General features: G+C 38.0%; 1 protein-coding gene across 7 annotated transcripts in view; it reads left to right on the forward strand.

Moving 5' to 3' along the window:
- The first annotated feature begins 5,881 nt into the window (after window positions 1–5,881).
- The window catches only part of LOC106871214 (uncharacterized), a 57,993-nt gene continuing 39,853 nt past the window's right edge, over window positions 5,882–24,021 (forward strand). For 4 of the 7 annotated variants that reach the window (XR_016240742.1, XM_089347654.1, XM_089347655.1 and 1 more), the window contains exons 1-3: window positions 6,769–7,159; window positions 14,467–14,674; window positions 16,943–17,073. Coding sequence is in view for 4 of the 7 variants with exons in the window: in XM_089347654.1 (XP_089203780.1) it covers window positions 6,969–7,159; window positions 14,467–14,674; window positions 16,943–17,073 (530 nt within the window). In the remaining 3 variants the exon portion in view is untranslated. Of the gene's footprint in view, window positions 7,160–14,466; window positions 14,675–16,942; window positions 17,074–24,021 lie in introns of those variants that run through there. The other 3 variants (XM_089347656.1, XR_016240743.1, XM_089347658.1) reach the window with 3 other exon arrangements.

Genomic DNA, 24,021 nt, shown 5'->3' on the forward strand with positions numbered 1-24,021 from the left:
GACTGTCCCGTCCCTCAAAATTTCAAGCCTTGTATCTATTGTAGAAAAGATAATAATCCTTTCTGCTATTGGCACAAGGCCTGAAATTTGGGGGTAGATCGACCCCAGTACACAACTGGTACTAAATTTATCAGCCCTGAAAGGATGAAAGGCAGAGGCGACCTCAGCGGAATTTGAACTCAGAACGTAAAGACAGACGAAATACGTGCTAACATTTCTTATTTCTTTACTGCCCACAAGGGGCTATACACAGAGGGGACAGACAAACGGATTAAGTCGATTATATCGACTCCAATGCGTAACTGGTACTTATTTAATCGACCCTGAAAGGATGAAAGACAAAGTCGACTTCGGCGGAATTTGAACTCAGAACGTAGCGGCAGACGAAATACCGCTAAGTATTTCGCCCGGCGTGCAAACGTTTCTTATTTCTTTATTGCCCACGAGGGGCTACACACAGAAGGGACAAACAAGGACAGACAAACAGATTAAGTCGATTATATCGACCCCGATGCGTAACTGGTACTTATTTAATCGACCCCGAAAGGATGAAAGGCAAAGTCGACCTCGGCGGAATTTGAACTCAGAACGTAGCGGCGGACGAAATACCGCTAAGCATTTCGCCCGGCTTCTGCCAGCTCGCCGCCTTTGTAGAAAAGATAATAATGATTTCAAATGTTGGTTCAAGGCTAGCAATTTCAGTCTTCATCAGGTACTTATTCTATCGACCCTGAAAGGGATGAAAGGCAAAGTCGACCTCGGTGGAATATGAACCCAGAACGTTAAAGACGGACGAAATGATACCAAGCATTTTGTCCGACGTGCTTACGATTCTGCCATCTCAGAATATACCTCAGGATTTACAATGTCTTTTTTTCTCTCTTTTGTCACCAGTTAGAGCATAAACAAGACGTTAGCGAAGCGATCTTAGCCATTTGTCTACAATGCGTCCGCCGTACAGCACACAAGTACACACATACATAAACATATACACACATGCATACACATATGCACACATGCATACATAGATATTACACACACACATTTACATGTGTAAACATATTTAAACCGCTTTCTTTTCTCCAAATCCATAGACAAGGTAAGAAAATGAAACAAATGAGTTTCTGTTAATGGCGGATATTTGAAAACAGTTTTCAGTCTGCACTTATTGAGGATCAGGTTAATGGAGGGGAGGGGAAGTCGTTACAAACCATCTCCAAGGACATGGTTATCTTAAAAGGTTTTCGTCTGAGACCACTTAAATGTTGCTATGGAGAGAAAGGGAGAGAAAGGGAGAGAGAGAGAGAGAGAGAGAGAGAGAGAGAGAGAGAGAGAGAGAGAGAGAGTAGAGGAAGAAGTAGAAAGAAGAAGAAGAGAGAGAGAGAGAGAGAGAAGTGGAAGAAGTAGAAAGAAGAAGAGAGTGAGAGAGAGGTAAGGGGAAAGTGAGAGAGAGGGAAGAGGAGAGTAAGAGAGGGGTAAGGGGAGAGCGAGAGAAAATTAAGACTGAAAAAAACATATATATATATATATATATATATATATATATATATATATATATATATATACACGCGCGCACGCAGACACACACATATACATACGTACACAATCTGTAACATGTTCAAATGTAACAGCATTGGGTAAACACGCGTGAGCACCCACTCACTCGACATCTCTTTCCTTCTTTCTTCCTTCCTTCCTTCCTTTCCTTTTTATTTCACTCTCTCACTCTTCTCTTTGTCTTTTTATTTCACACTCTCTCTCTCTCTCTCTCTCTCTATATATATATATATATATATATATATATATATATATACATACACACATACATACATACATACACGTGTATGTGTGTTCATGTAGGCGGGTATGTATGTATAGGAATATACATACATATACATAATATATATGTATATACACACAGACATATACATATGAGGCTGTGTGGTAAGAAGCATGGTTCCCAACCACATGGTTCCGGGTTCAGTCCCACTGCGTCGCACCTTTGGCAAGTGTCTTCTACTATAGCCTCGGCCGACCAAAGCCTTGTGAGTGGTTTTGGTAGACGGAAACTAAAAGAAGCCCGTCGTGTATACGCATATGCACAGACATATAGACACACATATACATGTATATATATGCATATGTATGTCTATGTGTGTACGTGTGTGCATGCATGTATATATATATATATATATATATATATATATATATATATATATATATATAAAGTGAAGTATATTTCCACTTAAATGTGGCTGACCCCTAGGGGTGGATGTTACTGTTGCTTTTGGCCCCAGGAGGACATCTCCTCCAGCTGGCTTATCGACACACTTCTGTGTCCTGCTGGAGGAGATGTCCTCCCAAGGTCTTCTGCGAATTTACTCTATGTCCACCTCCAGAATAATCCACGATATGGCCTTTTTGAAATTCAGATAGTTCCAAGGCTTCTTTTATACATGGCATGATTAAACAATCACATATAGAACCTGAAACATAAAAATGTCAATTAATAAAAAATATAAACCATCACAAATTAGAATAAACATAAAACGATATTTTATAGGGTGTCTATTTACTTTTGTCATGTCACTATATACCATATAATATAACACACACACACACACACACACACACACACACACACACACACACATATATATATATATATATATATATATATATATATATATATATATATATACGACGGGCTTAAACATAGTTTCTGTCTACCAAATTCAGTCACAATGTATTGGCCGCCGGTTCGGGGCTGTTGTGGGAGGATCACATGCACACAAAGTGCCTAAATTCCAGTGAAAAAGCTATGCAACTGGGCTGGAAACCAGCCTTTTTCTTATTAGTGACAGTAAACAAATCCAGAAGGAAATATATATACTTCTATACACGCATACATATATACATGTACGGTATATGTGTATACACACTGTAAAATACTAGCAAAATCCTATATTTCAAACTACTACAGACACAGCTTATACATGCACACACATGAATTGGAATGGCTGCTACTGTCCAAACTTCATTAAAATAGACTTGTTATTATGTTACCGACCGAAAGACCTAGATAAATATTAATAAGATCATGCTTACGTATATACATATATAATACTTACACGCACACTCAAATACATACATGCATAATGTACATACATACATACATACATACATACATACATACATACATACATACATACATACATACATGTACACCCATACATTCATACATATAGAAACTAAGAGCTAAGTTTTGAAATATTACCCAATTCCCCGAATTCACTTCTTCAACTGTTAGTTTACTCAGACAGTTTCATTATTGGCTAAAAGGAAATGGGGACTCGGGAACTTAATTGTAAGGGTTAGCTTAATCTGTCTTTAATCCCTGGATTATTTGTAACTTAACAGCAATGTTTACCTTCGGTCATGTGAATTTCTGATAAGTTGTGAACAAATACAGAACATATATTCTTACTAATAGGAAGATGAGGTCAGCAATTCAATCCCCCGCGACCCGTAGTATCGTAAGGACACTCCGTGGGGATTTCCAATAAATATTCAGTGATGTCACTTCCAGTACATTTCTCTAGGCTCACTGGAACTTTCTGCTTAAGCATGTGCAAGCAAGGGAAACAACTGTTCATTTTAAATAGATCCCACTCCGTGGAACTGGAAACTGTACCTTCTGTCTGACTGAAAGGTAAACGAACTGGGCCATGTACTTAAGTAGTCAGGCTATTTGTCACGGAGAGGATAAAACAATACAACAACGACAATCCATTAACTGAGAAACCGGCTGATAACAGAATAAAGCTATGTCGATGATCTTAGTGATTTAATCCTTCGCCATTCGAGTTGGTGTTGTTTTGTCGAAAATTAGTTCTGACTGAGCAGACCTAAAACAAAAGACTTTCCAACCACGATCATCTCATGGCTTTTGTACCGAGGACTACACTTTGTTGTCTGTTTGTAATTAATTTATATTTCTATTAGACGGTTGTGTGAAGGTACGTGGCCTAGTGTTAAGGCGCGTGGCCTAGCACTCACGATCTAGCGTGGTTCGATTCTCGAACCGAACGACGTGTTGTGTTCTTGAGCAAAACACTTAATTTCACGTTACTCCAGTTGACTAGCCTTCTGAAGAGGAAAAGGGGATGTTGGCCTGCTCGTCTAGCCAACGGGGTGGCATCATTCAAAAACTAAAACGATGCAAAGTGCATTGTGACTAACGATGTGTAACAACATCCGATAGTTTGGTCGATCACGTGATTAGACAGTTAAATGATCTGAGTAAATTTAAGAGTGTAGAGGATCCTTTGGCTGTCATCTTTTAAGTGGTTGACAGAGAAGACAGTTATTTCAGATTCTTTATGATATCTAAAAAAAAATTGATGTCTTACCGTTCTGAATAAATGTCATGCCGGGGTTGATAGTGCAAAAACCAGTACCATCGTGGCATTGATTCAATCGATTATACTCCGAGCAAGAAATATTGTTCTTTTGCTTTGTCTAAAAGAAATCTCACGTCAAGGCGCGTGGTTTTAATTGTCATGTGTGCTGCACTTTCAATCGCCAGATTGTAGGTTCGATTCCAAAATCGGGCGGCGTGTTGTGTTCTTGAGCAAAGCACTTCATTTCACGTTGTGCTAGTGCTGCGCCGGGACTGTCATACCAAAGAATAAACCTAACATTTCTTCTGCGTGTCGTAAGAAGGCGACTAAGATAGGCCAAGGTAGGATCTGCGCTCCGACCTCGTGAAAATCCTCCCCAGCAGTGACCACCTTAGCAGACCCATGGGTTGTTGCTTGAGTGATGCAAAGGTGTATCCGCTAGAAGTAGAGAATCACCAACAAATGATGGATGCAGAGACGCGCTTTTAACTTCTACTAATGAAACGGTTTAGTAATTGTTCCCTTTTATCCATAATCCATTTTCCTTGTTTTGATGAAACTTAAGCAACGAATTTTTTTTTATATGAAATTATTTAAAATCATTTTCTCGACTTCATTTTGAGTTTCAAATTTATTAAAATATCATTTTCAGGATCGATGACAGACAAACGTCAGTTTTTTTTTCTTTCATAACCACTGTGACGTGCTTCTGTCGTGAAGGCACGTGGCTTTGTGGTTGTGATATTCGGCCAACGATCGTAAGGCCGTGAGTTCGAGTCCTGGCAGCACGTTGCATCCTTGAGCAAGTCAGTTCATTTCCCCATTGCTCTAGTCCACTCAGCTGGTAAAAATGAGTTTTACCTGTAATTCAAAAAGGCCAACCTTGTCACAGTCTGTGTCACGCTGAATCTCCCAGAGAATCTACGTTAAGATTAACCGTGCATCAATTCCTGTTGGTAAAATATATTGTTAGCTCTAATATAATATACTTTATACTATACTCTAATATCCTGTATATTTTTCATGCAGAAGGGACACCTGGGAAATTCTCCAATGATTTCTATCCGTTATTAAAAACCTGAAATAGGATAAGATCCCACTTATTAGACTTAAACAGTTTGTTTGATGCACCAAAAGATTCGCGTAGTTTCAATGTATGCTTCTTGTTGTTCACATTTTATATTTTAATTTCGAACTTTTGCACTTCTGTGTTTTGTATACTAAACTTTTGCGGAAATGGGATTTAGTTGATCAGCCAACTTGTCTTTGAGGAATATAGCACACTTGTCAGTTCATAATCTCGTTGGCATGGTCACTGCATAAACATATTTAGTCTTTCGATGTTATCAAGTAGCAATGAGAGAGGGGGGGGGAGAAGTGAGAGTGAGAGAGTGGATAAGGGAGTGGGAGATTAGAAGGATATATAGTGGTTAGAGACAGAAGGAAAGACAAGTCACATGAGAGTATGAAAACAAGCTGAGATTTAGTGCAACATCGTTCATAAGAAAACATTTAATAGAGAAATGAAGAAAGAAAGAATGAGAAAGAGAGAGTGGTTGTTGTTCTGTGTGTGTTTGTGTGTTAGTGTATGAAAGAGAGAGAGAGAGAGGGGGTGGAGAAAGACAGACAAAGACAGTGAACGAGAGATTGGGGTGAAAAGTAAAAGACTTGATTAAATATTTTTGTAATAGATATTTTATTGCTTATTATGAACTTCGAAACTTGACTGAGATTCATACTACGCGGAAATACATATAGACATATAGATATATAAATATATAGACATAATAACACTCTGTAAGAAATACACATACATATATTGACTGAAACATTGATACACGCACATATCCAAACATAGATATACGTACACACGCAGACACGTAATTAAAATCAATATTCACTGGATACATACACTATATACGCACATATCTATCTGTCTATCTATCTATCTGTCTATCTATCTATCTATCTATCTATCTATCTATCTATCTATCTATCTATCTATCTATCTATCTATCTATCTACCTACCTATCTATCTATTTATCTATCTACCTATCTATCTATCTATCTACCTATCTATCTATCTATCTATCTATCTATCTATCTGTCTGTCCGTCTGTCTATCTAACAATCCCTATACACACACACATATACATAGATACCTACCTACATACATACGTATACGTGTCATATGTATAAATATATCATGTACATACATGCTTGCAAGCATACATTCATACATGCATAATTACCTTCAATCTCCATATATAAATATACATATAAAATACATTAAACAGCATTTACTCATACACCTCGACTTATATATGCACATTCGTACATATAATACATTTTGACTCATCCGGCACTGTAAAATGAAATCAACGAAAAACAGACATACATGGAAACTATCCCTACCTTTATGTATCATATATACACATATAATTGAGCAATGTTTAGTAATACAGTTATATAAGTGAATATCTACAGATGCAGACACATGAATACATGTCTAGCTTTTAATTGGGAAACGGTATCAGGTTTACCAACCTACATGCAATTTCACAATGGAGTTTGAAAGTGTGTTGACCACCATTTTAACAAAAGAGAACGATTGTGAAATTTCTAGGTCTTCGGAATCACTCTTGAATTATTTACACCAGGATAGAAGCTTAACGACTACAAAGATTTTAACTCATCCAGGTTCAGAGGATTTGTTGTCACGCTTAATAAAATTGCTGTCATCAACGGATATCAGGTACGTACGTACAAATACACATGTTTTGAAGGATGTCGCAGACACACGTAACCACACATACTTTTCGTCTTTTTATTTATGGGAGTGTGGTGGTGGGGAGCACATATCTACACTTTGTCACTAAGTTTACGTGTTTTTAATGTTTTGTTTGTTTAACTAGTAAACATAGAACTGCGGCTATCGTAGGGATAGTGGAGGCGCAATGGTCCAGTGGTTAGGGCAGCGGACTCGTGGTCATAGGATCGCGGTTTCGATCCCCAGACTGGGCATTGTGAGTGTTTATTGAGCGAAAACACCTAAAGCTCCACGAGGCTCCGGCAGGGGATGGTGGCGAACCCTGCTGTACTCTTTCACCACAGCTTTCACTCACTCTTACTTCCTGTTTCTGTTGTGCCTGTAATTAAAAGGGTTAGCCTTGTCACACTGTGTCACGCTGAATATCCCCGAGAACTACGTTAAGGGTGCACGTGTCTATGGAGTGCTCAACCACTTGCACATTAATTTCACGAGCAGGCTGTTCCGTTGATCGGATCAACTGGAACCCTCGACGTCGTAAGCGACGGAGTGCCAACACACACACTGTATTGTAGGGATAATGAGCTACAACCTTGGGTCTAATACACCAGGGAATGTCCGACATTATACTTGAGCCTCCTAATTTTCTTTATCTCATTCTGTCTCTCCCTACACACACATGTAGAAACGCGCACACACACACACACACACACACACACACACACACACGGAATAATCGTAAAACACTGAACTTGTTTTTACAGACGATCCCGACAAAGTTAACGTTCCGAGTCATAAAGGCAGCCTCAATGCTGCCATTCAATCAGTTAGAAATAGCACCCAAATTCGTCAAGCTACACCTTACAATCTTAATTAGAACATATCAGGTAAGACAGTGATGAAAATATTGTTTGAAAATAGGAAGGAATGGTTATTGTCTTGGACAAAGTTTACCTGGATTAAACAACAACAACAATCAAATTTGAGCTTCCTTATATATATATATATATGACTTGAGCTTCCTTATATCTCCTGTGAGGTAAGAAGTTTGCTTCCCAACCATATGGTTCCGGGTTCAGTCCTACTTCGTAGCACTTTGGGCAAGTGTCTTCCACTATAGCCTCGAGCTGATCAATCCTCGTCTGTGTATTTGGTTGACGGAAACTAAAAGAAGTTTGTCGTGTGTGTGTGTGTGTGTGTGTGTTGTGTGTGTCATTGTGTTTATGTCTTCCGTTTCCCACTGTCTAACGATCGGTGTTTGTATGTTTACACCCTCGTTACTTAGCGTTTCGACAAAAAGAGTTCGATAGAATTAGTACAAGATGAAAAAACAAAGTACTGGGGTTGATCTGTTCGACTAAAACTACTCTTCAAGGTGGTGCCCCAGGTTGACCGCAGTCCTAGACACATACATACATACATACAAAAATGCTCTGTTGTTGATGTTGAAATTCCAATGAAGGAACCTCGGATCTAGGTTAGGAACCGATTCTTTCTCTATTGGCAAGAAATCTTGAAATAACTGAATAATGACATACATATAAATCGATGTGCGGGTGTCTGTGTTATTTCTCTAACTTAGCGGTCTGACAAGAGAGATCAATAGACTAAGTACTTGACTTACATTAAAAAAATGCGCTAGAGCCGATCTGTTCGACTAAAACTTTTCAAGGTGGTGCTCCAGCTTGGTCGCTGTTAAATAACTGAAACAAGATAAACAAAATAAAAGATATCGATAAAATATTACTAATATTCCGAGATCTAAAGTATCGCTCATATAATTCATGTAAATTATCACACTTGTGGAGGTACATGGTCTAGTGGTTAGAGCAGCGGACTCGCGGTCAAGGGATCGCGAGCTTGAATCTCAGACCGAGCGATATGTATGTCTATGAGCGAAACACCTAAGCTCTACGTGGCTCCAGCAGAAGATAATGGCGAACTACTGCTGACTCTTTCGTCACAATTTTCTCTCACTCTTTCCTCCTGCAGTTAGCAGCTCACCTGCGACGGCCTGGAGTCCTCTCCAGGTGGGGAACCTATACGCCAATGAAACCGGGAAACCGGCCCTTATGAACCAGGCATTGCTTGAGAAGGAACAAACAATAAACAACAACAATAATCACACTTATAAGATATTCATGACAGATGCGGCAACTGGTTTGTATCATTCACAGATACATCTATAACATATAATGCCTATATGTTATAATGTCTATAATATTATGCCATATTAAAAACGTTTATAACCTGTACCTAAAAAAACTTGCACCTAGCAGAGAAAATATTTTATTGCCTCATTTTATGTTGTGCAATGTGTTATCGATATATCCTTGATTCATACAATCCAATCGTCGCACTTGTGTAAAACTGACGGGAGCGGATATTAGTGCATGAGTCGCGGGAACATGAGTTGTTTACTTAGCAATAAATTACAGAAATAAATCAATTAGAAAATAAATCACAAAATGATCTTTTCATTCGACATTTCTGCAACATTTTAAGTGCATAGAAACTTCTTCCTCGCTAGTTTTTGTTCATAAAGTATTTTGTAACTTCCCCTGTTCCCAAACGACGAAAGATACACTACAAAATGTCGTCATTAGACCACAAAAGGCCACTCTTCTTGCCATCAAAGACATCATTTTAGAGCTTATAAGGTGCATTGAAACTTCTTCCTCGCTAGCATTTTATAAACTCTCCTTTTCCCAAATGGCGAAGGATATATACTACAAAATATAGCTAGACAGAGAAATACATCTTTTTTTGTCGTCAATGACATAATTTTACAGCTTACGGAATAAAATCTCATGCATCACATTTTGTAAACTTACAAAATATTCCTTCTAGTATCTGCTTAAATGAATCTTCTATGTTGTTCAAGATTATCAATGTTTTTATGTCTTGAATATTTGTTTCCAAGACAATTTATCTTTTGGAGTTACTAGGTTTTAACAGATGTAGTTTGAGTTTTAAACCACTCAACTCTCAAACGTTGTTTCAACAAATCCATTCCAAGCATCTAACCCATTTGTTTCCCTGCTGAGATAATGTGTGTCACCTTTACTTTCAAATCTGGTGCGGTCTTGATTTTCGAAATTTCATCTCAATGATATAGATATCCTCTACCATAACAGTGGAGGATGAGTGCACATACCTGGCTTGGTGGAACGCTACCCCTCCACACACACACACACACACACACACACACACACACACACACACACACACACACACACACACACACACACACACTCAAAGTGAAAGAGAAAATCACAGAAACAAAGAGTGATGTTAAATTCAGATAGTAGAGTTTTGCATATGTAATACGACAAGTTGAAATAGAATTAGAGAAAAATATATTTAAATACAAAAGTGCTCCAGCATGGCCACAGTCAAATGACTGAAACAAGTAAAAGAGTAACCTATCGTATTCATTGTTTTATTAATTAAATAGGTGTACAGTAATCACTTGCTATATCGCGGTTCAGCTATCGCACCCTCAGTACATCGCGGATTTTTCTGGCTAATATGTGTAAATTTATATTGCCGGCTCCTCAGTATATCTCGGGTTTCTGTGGTCGATGGGTATTCATATTTTTTTTTAATTTTAATTATTTCTGAGGTAAAATAAGCATTTTGATGCCTAAAAATTAATGAATTAATAAATAAAAATAAAGTATAGTACTGCACTGCACAAAACATTAACTAAAATATACTAAAAAGAAAATACGTAGTCTACCGTAGATGAGTAAACAAAGAATCGCACATACTGTATGGAAAATGAAACTCGGGAGGCGAGTAAGTGGTGTTGTTTTCCATTTTATAATAAAATAAATATACGAGGTCTGATCAATAAGTATCCGGACTGTTGTCACAGTAACGAAGCTAAAGCGCGCAGCGCGAAGCTGTTGGGCAAAGATTGACCCTGAACTCTGCTGTGCATACGCACTAAGTTTTAACGTTCTAGCTCACTTCTGTTGTTTACAGCAGTGCTTGGAAGGGTGTGTAGCGTGTGATCGTCGAATTGACCATAACAGAGAAAGTTGTCATGACGATACCTGCTCAGAGGCCTACGCAAAGTAGCAGAAAGTGTATGGAGACGCACACAAGTGGACGAGTGGTTCAGACGTTTCCAAGATGGTCGAAAAAATGTCGATACTGACTTGGGAAAAATATTGCAGATGTGCGTGCAGCTGTGAGTGGAAATCGACGAATCACCACCCGTGAGTTAACAGAAGATGTGCAGATTAGTTACGATTCAGTTCAGTCCATTATCACTGAAGATTTGGGTATGAGACGCGTGTCTGCCAAGTTTGTGCCAAAACTGCTTTCAGCTGACCAAAAAGACACTCGGGTTTCAGTTGCACAAAATCTTGAGTGTGTCGAGAACTTTTTGAAAACTTTGCATAGGCCTTTCAGCAGGTATCGCCAAGCTTTTGGCAAAATTTAATGCTAGAACGTTAAAACTTAGTGAGCATACACAGCAGAGTACAAAATCAATCTGTGCCGCCGAGCAGTTTCAGTTTGCGTGCTTTAGCTTTGTTACTATTGATCAGATCACGTATACAAATTATAAAAATAATAAGAAACAGTTTCTACTTCGCGGATTTTCACCTCTTGCGTGGGGTTTTGGAACGTAACACCTGCGATAGTCGAGGGATTACTGTATAAGGTGGTGAGCTGGTTGAATCGATAACATATTGGACAAAATGCTTAGCGGCATTTCCTCCGTCTTTACGTTCTGAGCCCAAGTTTTTGGGTCGACTTGCCTCTCATCCTTTCGCCTGTACTTTCTGAAGTCTCAAATTAAACACACACACACACATATGGAGAGCGACTGATCTAGCGTTTAGGGCAGTGCTCGGTTAACCCATTAAACAAAATAAGCACGTGCTTAGGGCATCAAGAGATGGGGACACCACAGAAATGAAAATGGTTTACGGCACGAAAGAAATCACTTTAAACTTGCTAAAATAATATTCGTAATGCCTTATCTCTACTAAGTAGAGAAGCAGAAGTTTTACGTAAAATGAATTTTAATGATATCATCGAACACATTGCAATTTAAAAAAGAAAAACGAAGGAGAAATTTTTTTAAATATAAACAAAATGGAAGAATACAAAAATAAACATTATTTTCCATTTTACTATTAGTTTGCCTCATTTTGAAAAATAAAAATTTATTTTACGGTTTATTATCATTTACATTTTGAACCATTTACATATACTTGAGGGCACCAAAACCTTTTAAGTGCTTAGAGCCTCTATGGGTTTTAATCCGACCTTGGTTTAGGGCGTTGCACTCATGACCGCGAGATCGGGGTTTTAAATCCTGGATCTAGTGGCGCGTTGTGTTCTTGCACAAAACGCTTACTCTCACGTTGCTCTGCGATCATTTCGACATCTGACGCGTGTGGTACACCATGCACCTGTCCAGGAAACATCGATTTGATGGAGGGAGTGAGTTAATGTACAGCATATACATTTGATTAATAAAAAACCAAATAATTTATGCAGGTTGTTCTGCAAGAAATTGCAGAACTGTCTTTCTCAGACTACCACACACACACTCACATACACACATGCACGCACGCGCGCGCGCTAATATTCGTGGCACACTAAGACACCCCTTGCAGTCCACTGTTTCAGAACTACTGCTCTACCGTATGTCTGTATAAATTCAAGCACATACATAGATGTGCGAAGTTGTTCGTGTGTATGCGTGTGTGTATATGTGTGTGTGTGATGCGTGTGCGCGGATATTAATATGCATTTACTGCTATACAATGATGTACACGTGTTGTCACATGTTCCTGTAACAATGTCTATTAATGTCTCTTCTCTAAACCTTCAACAATTAATATTAGTGAAAGCAGCCAAAAAAATGTCGAAGAGTATAGTTTCATATTTCTACATTCTGATTTCATGATTTCAAATTTCGTTAACGTTGACATTTGACCTTCCTGTAATCGATGAGATCCTTTTCAGACAAGTACTGGAATTGCTTTAATAGACTAGAGCTATGTCTGTTAGTGTACAGCTTTGTAAGAATGTAAGAAAGTAATAATAATGTTGGTGAATTACTAATTGACGGAAAATATTAGAGTTAATACGTGTAAGTTTTCAAATGACTGGTATATCTTTTTACTTATTTATGAATCTCTCTCTCTCTCTCTCTCTCTCTCTCTCTCTCTCTCTCTGTATATACATACATACATCCATACGTGTGTGTGTATGTGTATGTGTACAGTCAGATGGTGAGAGCGTTTTCCAATCTTCTCTAAGAGAAGCCAGACTTGCTGTAATATCTTCATTTGACTGGTCACCTGTTGCATACCTGTGACATTGTAGACATATCACTTGTAAAATATGGTTATTACATAACTCTTGGCTTCTTGAAACAGCTGTCACGATAAAACATTATATAATATCTACATATATTTTTTATATTTTATTGTCATTCTGTATTTTTTTTACTCCATGTAAATATACGTATCAAGTCTAATTGTGTTTATCTAACTTTCTACCTCTCACCTCTTCACCGGATCGACATATCAATATATATATATATATATATATATATATATATATATATATATATATATATATACATAATTAAGGGATCAACAACAGTTGCTTCACCACATACCGAAATTTAGAAATAGCAGTTAAAGTGCTAATTCTAAAATAAGTCTCCAACAGATAGCAATACTTGTAACTCACAAAGGCAAAACAAGAAGAAAAAATAACGAAACTAACCAGTCTTAGTCAATCATAGACGCGTTTCTGGATCAGAATAGTAAAAACCTTCATTTTCGTCATCAGTATGATATTCTAGATTATAAATTTGGAAATGCTGGCAAAAATCATGTATGCTCGACCAAGCGACATCGCGCATCACATAAGAGAAGCAGCATTTCCGAATTTATATTGGCGAGTCAGTCCATATCCCTCCTCAAGAATCACCATGTGCGTCACAAGCAATACCGCAGAAAATCTACGGTTTACTATCAGGGAGTGAATAATTATTACCTATATATATATATATATATATATATATATATATTGATAGATAGATAGATAGATAGATAGATAGATAGATAGATAGATAGATAGATAGATAGATAGATAGATAGATAGATAACAATAATGATAAAATAAAACAACAGTCAAATTATTGGGGTCGATACAATCAACCACACCAGTTCCAAAAATATCTGGCCTTGTGCATATATTTCTTTACGAACGCTGGGTTTTATTACTTCTTAATTTTGTAATTATATTTTCAGAACATCTGGAAATGCAGCATATATTCTTGGAATTTTGGCAGAAACTGAACAAGGATTTGAAAGAATTTATTCCATTGGAAATAAAACGTCTTCCTTAGAATCGGTCAACAGTTGCGCAACTACTTTGATGTTGGATTCTTTGGTCAGCCTACTTGCGTCAAGTGATCCTGAGAATGTAATGAACGCTTCAGGCACTTTAGGAACTTTGGTGAGCTGTCTGGTTGATCATCTTTCATTCAATTGGTCTTTACCTTTCATGTAACTTTCATTTAAAAGCTCTTTATCTTCAGCAACTGACAAGCTCATCTGTGGTATTGAGTAGAATATTTGCTGTACCCACTCTTTTACATCAAGACAACAGATGTACACGTTAACAGTTTCAATCAGTTAAGATCAGAAACCATGAGAGCCACTACCTGGTATTACATCAGGGTTGCATTGAGTACCACGTATACATATGCTGTCTTTCCGTAAGTTTGAAAGCAGTTGTTAATCTGCTCTTTCGAAATATGCTGCAATGAGACGAGGAGATAAGTAGAACTGGCACACCATACACCTGCACATTGAGTGGTCCACAGTACATGGATTTCAGAAATATGAATATCATTGCAAGAAATATTGACATGGACGTTGACTCTTGGTCTGATGTCACCTTTTCAACACAGAATGGACATGTGGTGATCGTGGAGGCGAACTCCAACAGTATATGACCTTGTAGATTCCGTACCGACCTCTGATTCGTAATGACCTTAAAGCCACATAATGTCTACCTCAAAGCTATAGCTCACAGAGGGAGTGGAGACGAGGTTACTCAGACTGGTGGACAGGAGGTTTAGATACTATATATGTGGTAATAAAGACCACTTGAAAGCCTATAACAAAAGAGGATGGCAGAAAGCAGCAGAGACAACAACAACTTCAAGCCTCACCCTAGACGTGAAAGACATTTAGGTTTCTGCTACCGTTGTTTTCAAAGCACCACCGTTTGCAATTTCAATGAGGACCAGAGCAGAAGCAAATGAAATAACCCTATTCCCAATGCCACCAATAACTAGTTTGTTTAACGTCTACTCGAGACTATTATAACTCTGATTTATTATTGAGATAGTTAAAGTGTTAAAACTTTTTACTTTATTTATTGCATTCAACTCTGTTTTATGTAATAATCTAATACATCTATAGTTTTCCTTATTAATCTTTTCTTTCATTTGTATGTGTTGTACACTGTCAACTCCATTAATCTTTAAATATTAAGTATGCTTGTGTTTGTCGTAATTTTCTCGTCCCACTTTCTTTAGCAGTATGATATTAATGTCTTTAATTAATCCTTGTCAGTTTCTTTATAAGCATGATATTAATTATGGTTGCCTTGGCGCATTTTTCTAATCCAAATCTCATCTCCATTTTTCTAATGAATGCCCGTGCTTTCTGCTTCTAATTGCTTATCAATCACAGGTCACAGCTTGAGTTCGTTCATACACAGAAAATGTTTGATTGTCCTACCATAGCATTTGTATTCAAGTCCAGTTTAACATGGCAGTTAAAGGGGTTAGCACCAGACAGAAAAATAACGGAGAGGGAGAAGGAGTCATTTCAAACATTCTTCTCATGGAAATAGGTCTAGTTTTTATAAATCCCTGTTTTAATTGTATCTGCACAATAGTTTGTCACTTGCTTATGACGTGTTTCATGAGACTTCTTATTACTAGTGTTGCCTTACTCATGGCTAATTTTAGAAGGATCTACGTGTAGGGAATGATATCAAAAGCCTCCTAATAGTCACTACATGCCATGTTCAGACTCTTCTTTCTTTCCCTGCAGTTTTCGATTATGGCTTTGTTGATTAGTAATTGATCTTTTCTGTAATATGAGCCTTTGGAACATCCCTTTTTTTTTTTACTTCTGGAAACAGACCGTTTTTTGCCTCAGTGTTTACTTACTCTCTGCGATATTATTGCAGAGAAAGCTTTGTGAGCCGTGGAAAAGCTGTGTAGTTTTAGGGCTTGCTGTGTTTTTAGTCTTGGGAATGAAGGTGGCTTTTTTCTTCTCACTGAACTAGTCCGGGAGCCTCAAGCTAACCTCCAACCGTAACCACCCCAACTTATGCTCAAAATTAATGTATTCAGGACTATATTATTCACTAATCTCTTTCTTTTCTTAAGATCACTGGATATGATTTCAGGGAAATTTAGCTGCTCCTTCCCTGGTTTATTGGAGCTGGGTTTTTTTTACTGACATCAAATATATATTTCTTTCTTACTCATTTTCACCCTGGTGATGTAAAGAAAGATGTCGCCTACTTTTGGGTGGTGCATATAATATATGGGATATATATATATCTAGTTTTCTTCTGTTACATCAGAACAATGACCTTTGCGAAGCTAATGTTCAGGAAACTTTCAGAAAAAGGAGTAAAGATATTCCTTATGCTATACTCTTTTACCAATTTAAAAGTCACTTACTTTATTCAATGCAGGCAGAATCTCAAAGAGGTCGTGACTGGATGCTCGAATCCCGGTGTATTAGTTCCATGATCGACACTGTGACGTCACTGCTTACGTCAGAGAATTTGTGGACATCAAGCAATTGTGCTCTTATATTAGCTCGGTGAGTATAAGGATAAATTAACAATGTTTAAACAATTTAATTATTAATGCATTGAATACTGTACGCCCCAAAATTCTTTATTAACCTGAAATTTCGTCTTTCGTTGGAGAAAGAAAACAAAAACCTAATGGTATCTGTTTACAACTTTTTAAAATAAATTATCTCACACGACACATTCTCTTTTCAAGAACCATACATATGCTTTTGACGACCTCTCAAACTAGCATGAATAAGGATGCGTGCGTATATATATGTGCATGTAAATATATGTATGCACACACACACACACACACACACACACACACACACACACACACACACACACACACACACATACATACATGCATACTGTAAAATATATATAAGTTTGTTTAAATATGACTATACTTTGAATACTGAGTCCACCAATTACTCTTTTACTCTTTTACTTGTTTCAGTCATTTGACTGCGGCCATGCTGGAGCACCGCCTTTAGTCGAGCAAATCAACCCCAGGACTTATTCTTTGTAAGCCTAGTACTTATTCTATCGGTCTCTTTTGCCGAACCGTTATCCTACGGGGACGTAAACACACCAGCATCGGTTGTCAAGCGATGTTGGCGGGACAAACACAGACACACAAACACACACACATATATATACATATACATATATACGACAGGCTTCTTTCAGTTTCCGTCTATCAAATCCACTCACAAGGCTTTGGTTGGCCCGAAGCTATAGTAGAAGACACTTGCCCAAGGTGCCACGCAGTGGGACTGAACCCGGAACCATGTGGTTAGTAAGCAGTTGTTTTAAAACAATCTATTCTACAATAGGCATGAGGTATGAAATTTGTCGGGGAATGGGATAATCGATTACATCGACACCAGTGTCATCGGTCACGGAAGGATGAGAGACAACGTCAACTTCGGCGGAATTTGAACTCAGAATCTAAAGATAGACGAAATGACGTTCACCATTTTGTACGGCAAGCTAACGATTCTGCCAGCACGCCGCCTTAGAATTGTAATAAAATAACCCTTTCTACAATAGAATAAAATAACCTTGCAATAAAATAACCTTTCTACAGTGGAGGCACATTGCCTAGTGGTTAGAGTAGCGAACTCGCGGTCTAGGGATCGCGGGCTCGAATGTCAGACCGAGCGATGTGTGTGTGTTTATGAGCGAAACACCTAAGCTCCATGCAGCTCCGGCGAACTTCTGCCACAACTGTGTCTCACTCTTTCCTCCTGCATCCAGCAGCTCACCTGCGACGGACCGGCGTGCCGTCCAGGCGGGGAACCTATACGCCAATGAAACCGGGGAAACGGGCTGTTATAAGCCATAGAGCATGGCTCAAGAAGGAACAAACAACAACAATAGGCACAAGGCCTGAAATTGTAGGGGACAAGCTAGTCGATTACATCTACTCAAGTAATCAACTGGTATTTATTTCATCGACCCGGAAAAGGTAAAAGGCAAAGTCGACTTCGGTGGTCCTTGAACTCAGAACGGAAAGACGGACAAAATGTTGCTGAGCATTTTGTCCGGTGTGCAAACGATTCTAATTTCTTTACTGCCCACAAGGGGCTACACACAGAGGGGACAGACAAACTGATTAAGTCGATTATATCGACTCCAGTGTGTAACTGGTACTTATTTAATCGACCCCGAAAGGATGAAAGGCAAAGTCGACCTCGGTGGAATTTGAACTCAGAACATACCGGCAGACGAAATACCACTAAGCATTTCGCCCGGCGTGCTAACGATTTTGCCAGCTCGCTGCCTTAGAATTGCATTAAAATAACTTCAGTTTACGCACACACGCACATATACACACACATGTTTGCATGTAACTATGTGCGTGTGTGTGAGTGAGTAAATGAATGTGTGTGCATGTGTGTGTGTGTGTGTGTGTGCGCGCGCGCGCGCGTGCGTGATTGGCGTGCACATATCAACAAAGATATGATTCACATAGACGTTCCTAAATATCCATGTATACTTGAGCATGGACGGGCACACACACACACACGCGCGCGCACACACACAGAGACACATCCCGAAATAATCTTAAAATCATTATTAAATTTAATATTAATCTAGTGATGCATTTATTTACTCAAACCCCAGCCTACTACACATTATTGTTGCTACTGTGACTTCTGTTTTTGCCAAAGTCTTTTTATTATTGCTTCTGTTTTAATATTTGATTTGGCCAGCTTCCGTTATACTTAATACAAACAAGATTTCGTAGTAAAACTAACTACATCAATCTTGTGAAAACATTATCTGTTGAAAAGACAACCAGTTTAATCCCCTTCTCATCGTATAGATTATATAGATTTGTCATTCACTGTAGTATTTCATGTTATATATGTTGTTACTAGCTGTGATAAACGTCTCTTGCGAGGATGCTGAAATGTGGTTCTTTATTAAGTAGTGGCAAAAGAGAAGCAACCAAATGGTAAAGCAATACTTGAATGATAAAGTATAGCTGACATCCATCCTTCTTCTTGTCAATACATGTAATACGAAAATGTGGTCATTTGAAAGTAAGGGCTGTGCCGTAAATATATGTGTGTGTGTGTGTATGTGTGTGTGTGTGTGTGTGTGTGTGTGTGTGTGTGTGTGTGTGCGTGCGTATATATACATATATATATATATATATATATATACGCACATGCACCTGTTTAGGCAACATTGATTTGATGGAGGGAGTGAGCTGATGTACAACACACACGTTTAATCAGAATAAACAAATTATTTGTGCAGGTCGTTTGGCAACTAGATCTCTATTAGATCTCTCTGTTTTCTAAATCTATACACACACACGCACACACACACACACACACACACACACAGACACACACACACACACACACACACACACATATGTATGTATGTATGTATGTATGTATGTATGCATGTATGTATGTATGTTTGTATGTATTATGTATGTATGTATTATGTATGTATGTATGTATGTATGTATGTATATATGTACTAGCTGACGTACCCGGTAATTCCCGGGAAAGCGGGGCTTATCTCTTGGTTCCGCTTTCATAATTGTTTCGCTAATCCATTTACAACAATACAAAGTACGTAGCCCTTAAAACGATTTTTGTGCATTTACAGAGAATACCGAACTGTCTTACACAGGATCTTGTTGTTAGGAATTCCCAATAAGTTATGAATACCTAAATTGTGAAGTCGGTTATGTAATAACATGAAACTAGTTACCCGATTGTAAGAATTCAAATAAAGTAGCCCCGAAAAGGACTTTAATGCGTTCCCAGAGTATATAGAACTTAGAAGGAAATACTAATAAGGTATGTATACTAGAATCGTGAGGCATGTTACGTAATAACAGGCTAATCAGGTATGAGATAATGACAATTCAAAGTAGATAACTCTGAGAAGGGCTTTTGTGCGTTCTCAGAGAAAATTACCCTCAGCGACGCTAGTGTTCGTATATTCGTGAATAATTCACTAGCCGAAATAAGTGGATCTATTGCTTGGGAAAATACTATTTACTTGTTTAAGGGTTGTACTGGATAAATTGCGAAAATAACTCTAACAGTTCAAATATTAAGAATTAAGCATACTCAATTTGATTTATACCAAATGATTTAGGAAAATGAATGGGTTATTTCCCCTAGCTATTAATATGAAATATATTAGATATATATATAAGGATCCCTTCTAGGGGCTCTATTATCGATTTTTTTTCAACAATTTGTGTATGCCATGAGGTTTCCAGACATGAGTTCTACTCACGTGCCAAGTTTTATCAAAATCGATAAAACGATGTAGGAGGAGTTAACTCACAACTCCACAAGCACACCTACAGACAGAATTTCCCACATATGTATGTATGTATGTATGTATGTATGTATGTATGTATATGTGTGCGTGTATGTATGTGCGTGTGTGTGTGTGTCTGTGTTTGTCCTCCCATCATCACTTGACAACTGGTTCAGCAAAGAGCGGTAGAATAAGTACTAGACTTTAAAAAATAAGTCCTAGGGTCGAATTGTTCGACAAAAAACACTTCAAGGCGGTACTCCAGCATGGCCGCAGTCAACTGTATGAAACATAAAATAAATGAATAAAAGAATATATAATTCCAGGATGATTTTTGAATTTCTTTTATCTTTTCTTATACCTTTTACTTGCTTCAATCATTGGACGACAGCCATGCTGAGGCACCGCCTTGAAAGACTTTAGTCAAACACATCGACCCCTTTAGTTATGTTTTTATTTCATTTTTTGAAATCTGGTGCTTACTTTATCAATATCATTTACTGAACTGCTAAGTTATTGCACATAAACAAACCAACACAGGTGACAGCATCGATAGAAAACACATAGACACATCTCTGTCTCTGTCTCTCTCTCTCTCTCTCTCTCTCTCTCTCTCTCTCTCTCTCTCTATATATATATATATATATATATATATATATATATATATATATATATATATATATATATATATATATATATATATATATATATATATATATAAGGTTGAGGAGGGTATTGGATTTAACCAAACCCAGGAGGATACAGGTAATACCGAGTAAGTGCTGTATACCTACTAGTTTGCCCCAGTCGTTGTATGAACAGGATTGGGTATTATAAGTCGTGTATTAGCGTGTGTATATGTAAATATATAAAAACAAAAAGATAAAGAGAGCAAAGGTAAGGTTGGAGAAGTATTTTATGGATAGAGTCTTACAGCTGTTTCTGGGAAGATCCAGTACTTCCCTTCATCGGAGACAGAAAAAATAAAGTAATCTATTATTATATCCATAGGCGGATATTTTTAGTATGAAGTGGTAAAGAGTGTGATGTGCTGAAAAAAGAGAGAACAGTACTTGAAGTGTAGTTTCATTCCAGTGGTGAATATCCGTGTAGAAATCCGTGCAAAGTAATCCTTGTGTGGATAATCCGGAAATTTATGTTGGAGCGAAAGTTGATATAGCATAGATAGCAGAGGTACATATATTCCATATTGCGATGGATTTTTGCTTGTTTACTTGAAGAATGGCCAAGTCAATTGAAAAGTGAGCGGTAATTAGGTCAAGTCATGAAGACAGAATGTGAAAGGGGATAGAGGAGAGATAGAGGCGGAGGGTGGTAGCGATATATTTATGGTCAGTTGGTCTTAACAGGGTAGAGGGGATGAGCATATAGAGTGAAGGAGGAATAGGGGGATGAGGCTAAAAGGTCTAGTGAGTAGTATATAAGTGTAGTATGTGTGTAGTATATAAGTGGTGGGGGTATGAGTGATAAACCAAGGACAGAGATAAGGAGAAGGGATGGGTGGGAAAGGTAGTTAGTAGTATCATATTTTAGGATGCTGCCGAGCCTATTTATAGACGGTGGAAAGGGATTGAAAGAAGTGACGTAGTCTGTATGCGTAGGTGGTGTTCTTGTGAATTTGAGAATAGAAGAAATAGATTTGGTGGTATATGTGTGGTGAGATGATCGAAAGGAAATAATCCTATTCAAAAGATGGTGAAAGATGGATGTTTTTGCCAGGTTGAATAGGTTGCCTGTGGGGGGTTGTGTGATTATGTTGCGTGATCGTTTGTGCAATTTTGCTTGTGATAGAACCTAAATGTGTGAAAAAAGCGGTGGTTGCAGTTGCTAAACGCTTCGTTATATCGATTAAGTAGAGTGGGAGAATTGTATTTTAAAATATGGAACGCCTCCGTTAGGCAAAGCTTGCAATTGGAGCGCTGGCTCTGGTATGGAGTTCCAGAATCTAAGATGGACCATTTTAAGGTGTATTGGGTATATTTGTTTTTGAGGTGATGAATATGATTGGCTAATGTTGTAGATTTACTGTGTTTGTCGTATCTAAAAGAGTGCATATGGGCTGCGTTGCGATGTTTAAAGTTTATAGTTGCACCAATGTACGTGGCAATAGAGTTATGTAATAGATTTTTCACGGTGCATTTATGTATTACATTGTATCTTACGCAATGTGTTTGAAGCGGACAGATAGTCCCGGAGCGACAGTTATACGTGTAGGAGGCTAGAGGGTTGCGTATGCTTGTGGTTGAGTTATTATTATTGGAGGATATGTTATTAGGGGATGTGTAGGAATCTAGATCAGTGGAATTATTGTTATGGCTATTTGTCCTGTTAGTGTTATTATTGGTATTGTTATTGTCTAGAATATTAATGGGTTGGGATCCATTGTGGTTTTGTTCCAGTGTACGAGCGTTAGTGTTAGAAGAACGTATATTGATGTCCGTGTTGGGTGTATGTGTGGGTCGGGTGCTGGTGCCAGCATAGTTACGGTTGCTTAGGTTTTGGTAATAGAGCGAGAGTTTATGTTTGTTAGAAGCTGCTATAATAGATTCAAAGTTAGGAGTGGTAGAATACGATAATTTTAAAGTGGATCTGTTGAATATAGAGTGGTATTTGTGTTGTCGTGGGAAGTTAGAATCTAGTATTTTAAAGAAAGATTTGGCTAGGTTCCTAGTGTTAAGAGAGAATGGGGGGGGTGTACCACAGGATGGAGCGGACACCGCTTTTTTGGGGGGTTCTGTGCATGTTGTAATTAAGGTGTTTAAGTGAAGGGCAGTTGTCTATACTTTTGGTAGGGCTAGCTGATTTAAACATCTTAGATTTGGCCCTAGTGTTATAGGTGTGATTGTGGGGTCTGCTTGGATATGTGGGTGGTTGGTTGTGGTTTTGATTGATGTTATGTCTTTGGGGTGCGATTTGTGATATAAATTGTTTAAGTCTGGTGTTATGGATGTATTTTATTTGTTGTGAGAAACCACTAGCCGCTAGTGCTTGGTTGTAGTATGGAGCGTGATTGTTAAATATTTCTTCAGAAGAGGATAGATCAGATAAGCGGGTAGAGATCCCTATGGTTATGTTATCGAAAGTAGATCTGTGATGATTAGATTGAATATTGAGGTATTTAAAGTACTGGTTGGGTTTATGAT

Source organism: Octopus bimaculoides, chromosome 2 (assembly GCF_046866305.1).
Source record: "Octopus bimaculoides isolate indiv1 chromosome 2, ASM4686630v1, whole genome shotgun sequence".
NCBI classification, from domain to species: domain Eukaryota; kingdom Metazoa; phylum Mollusca; class Cephalopoda; order Octopoda; family Octopodidae; genus Octopus; species Octopus bimaculoides.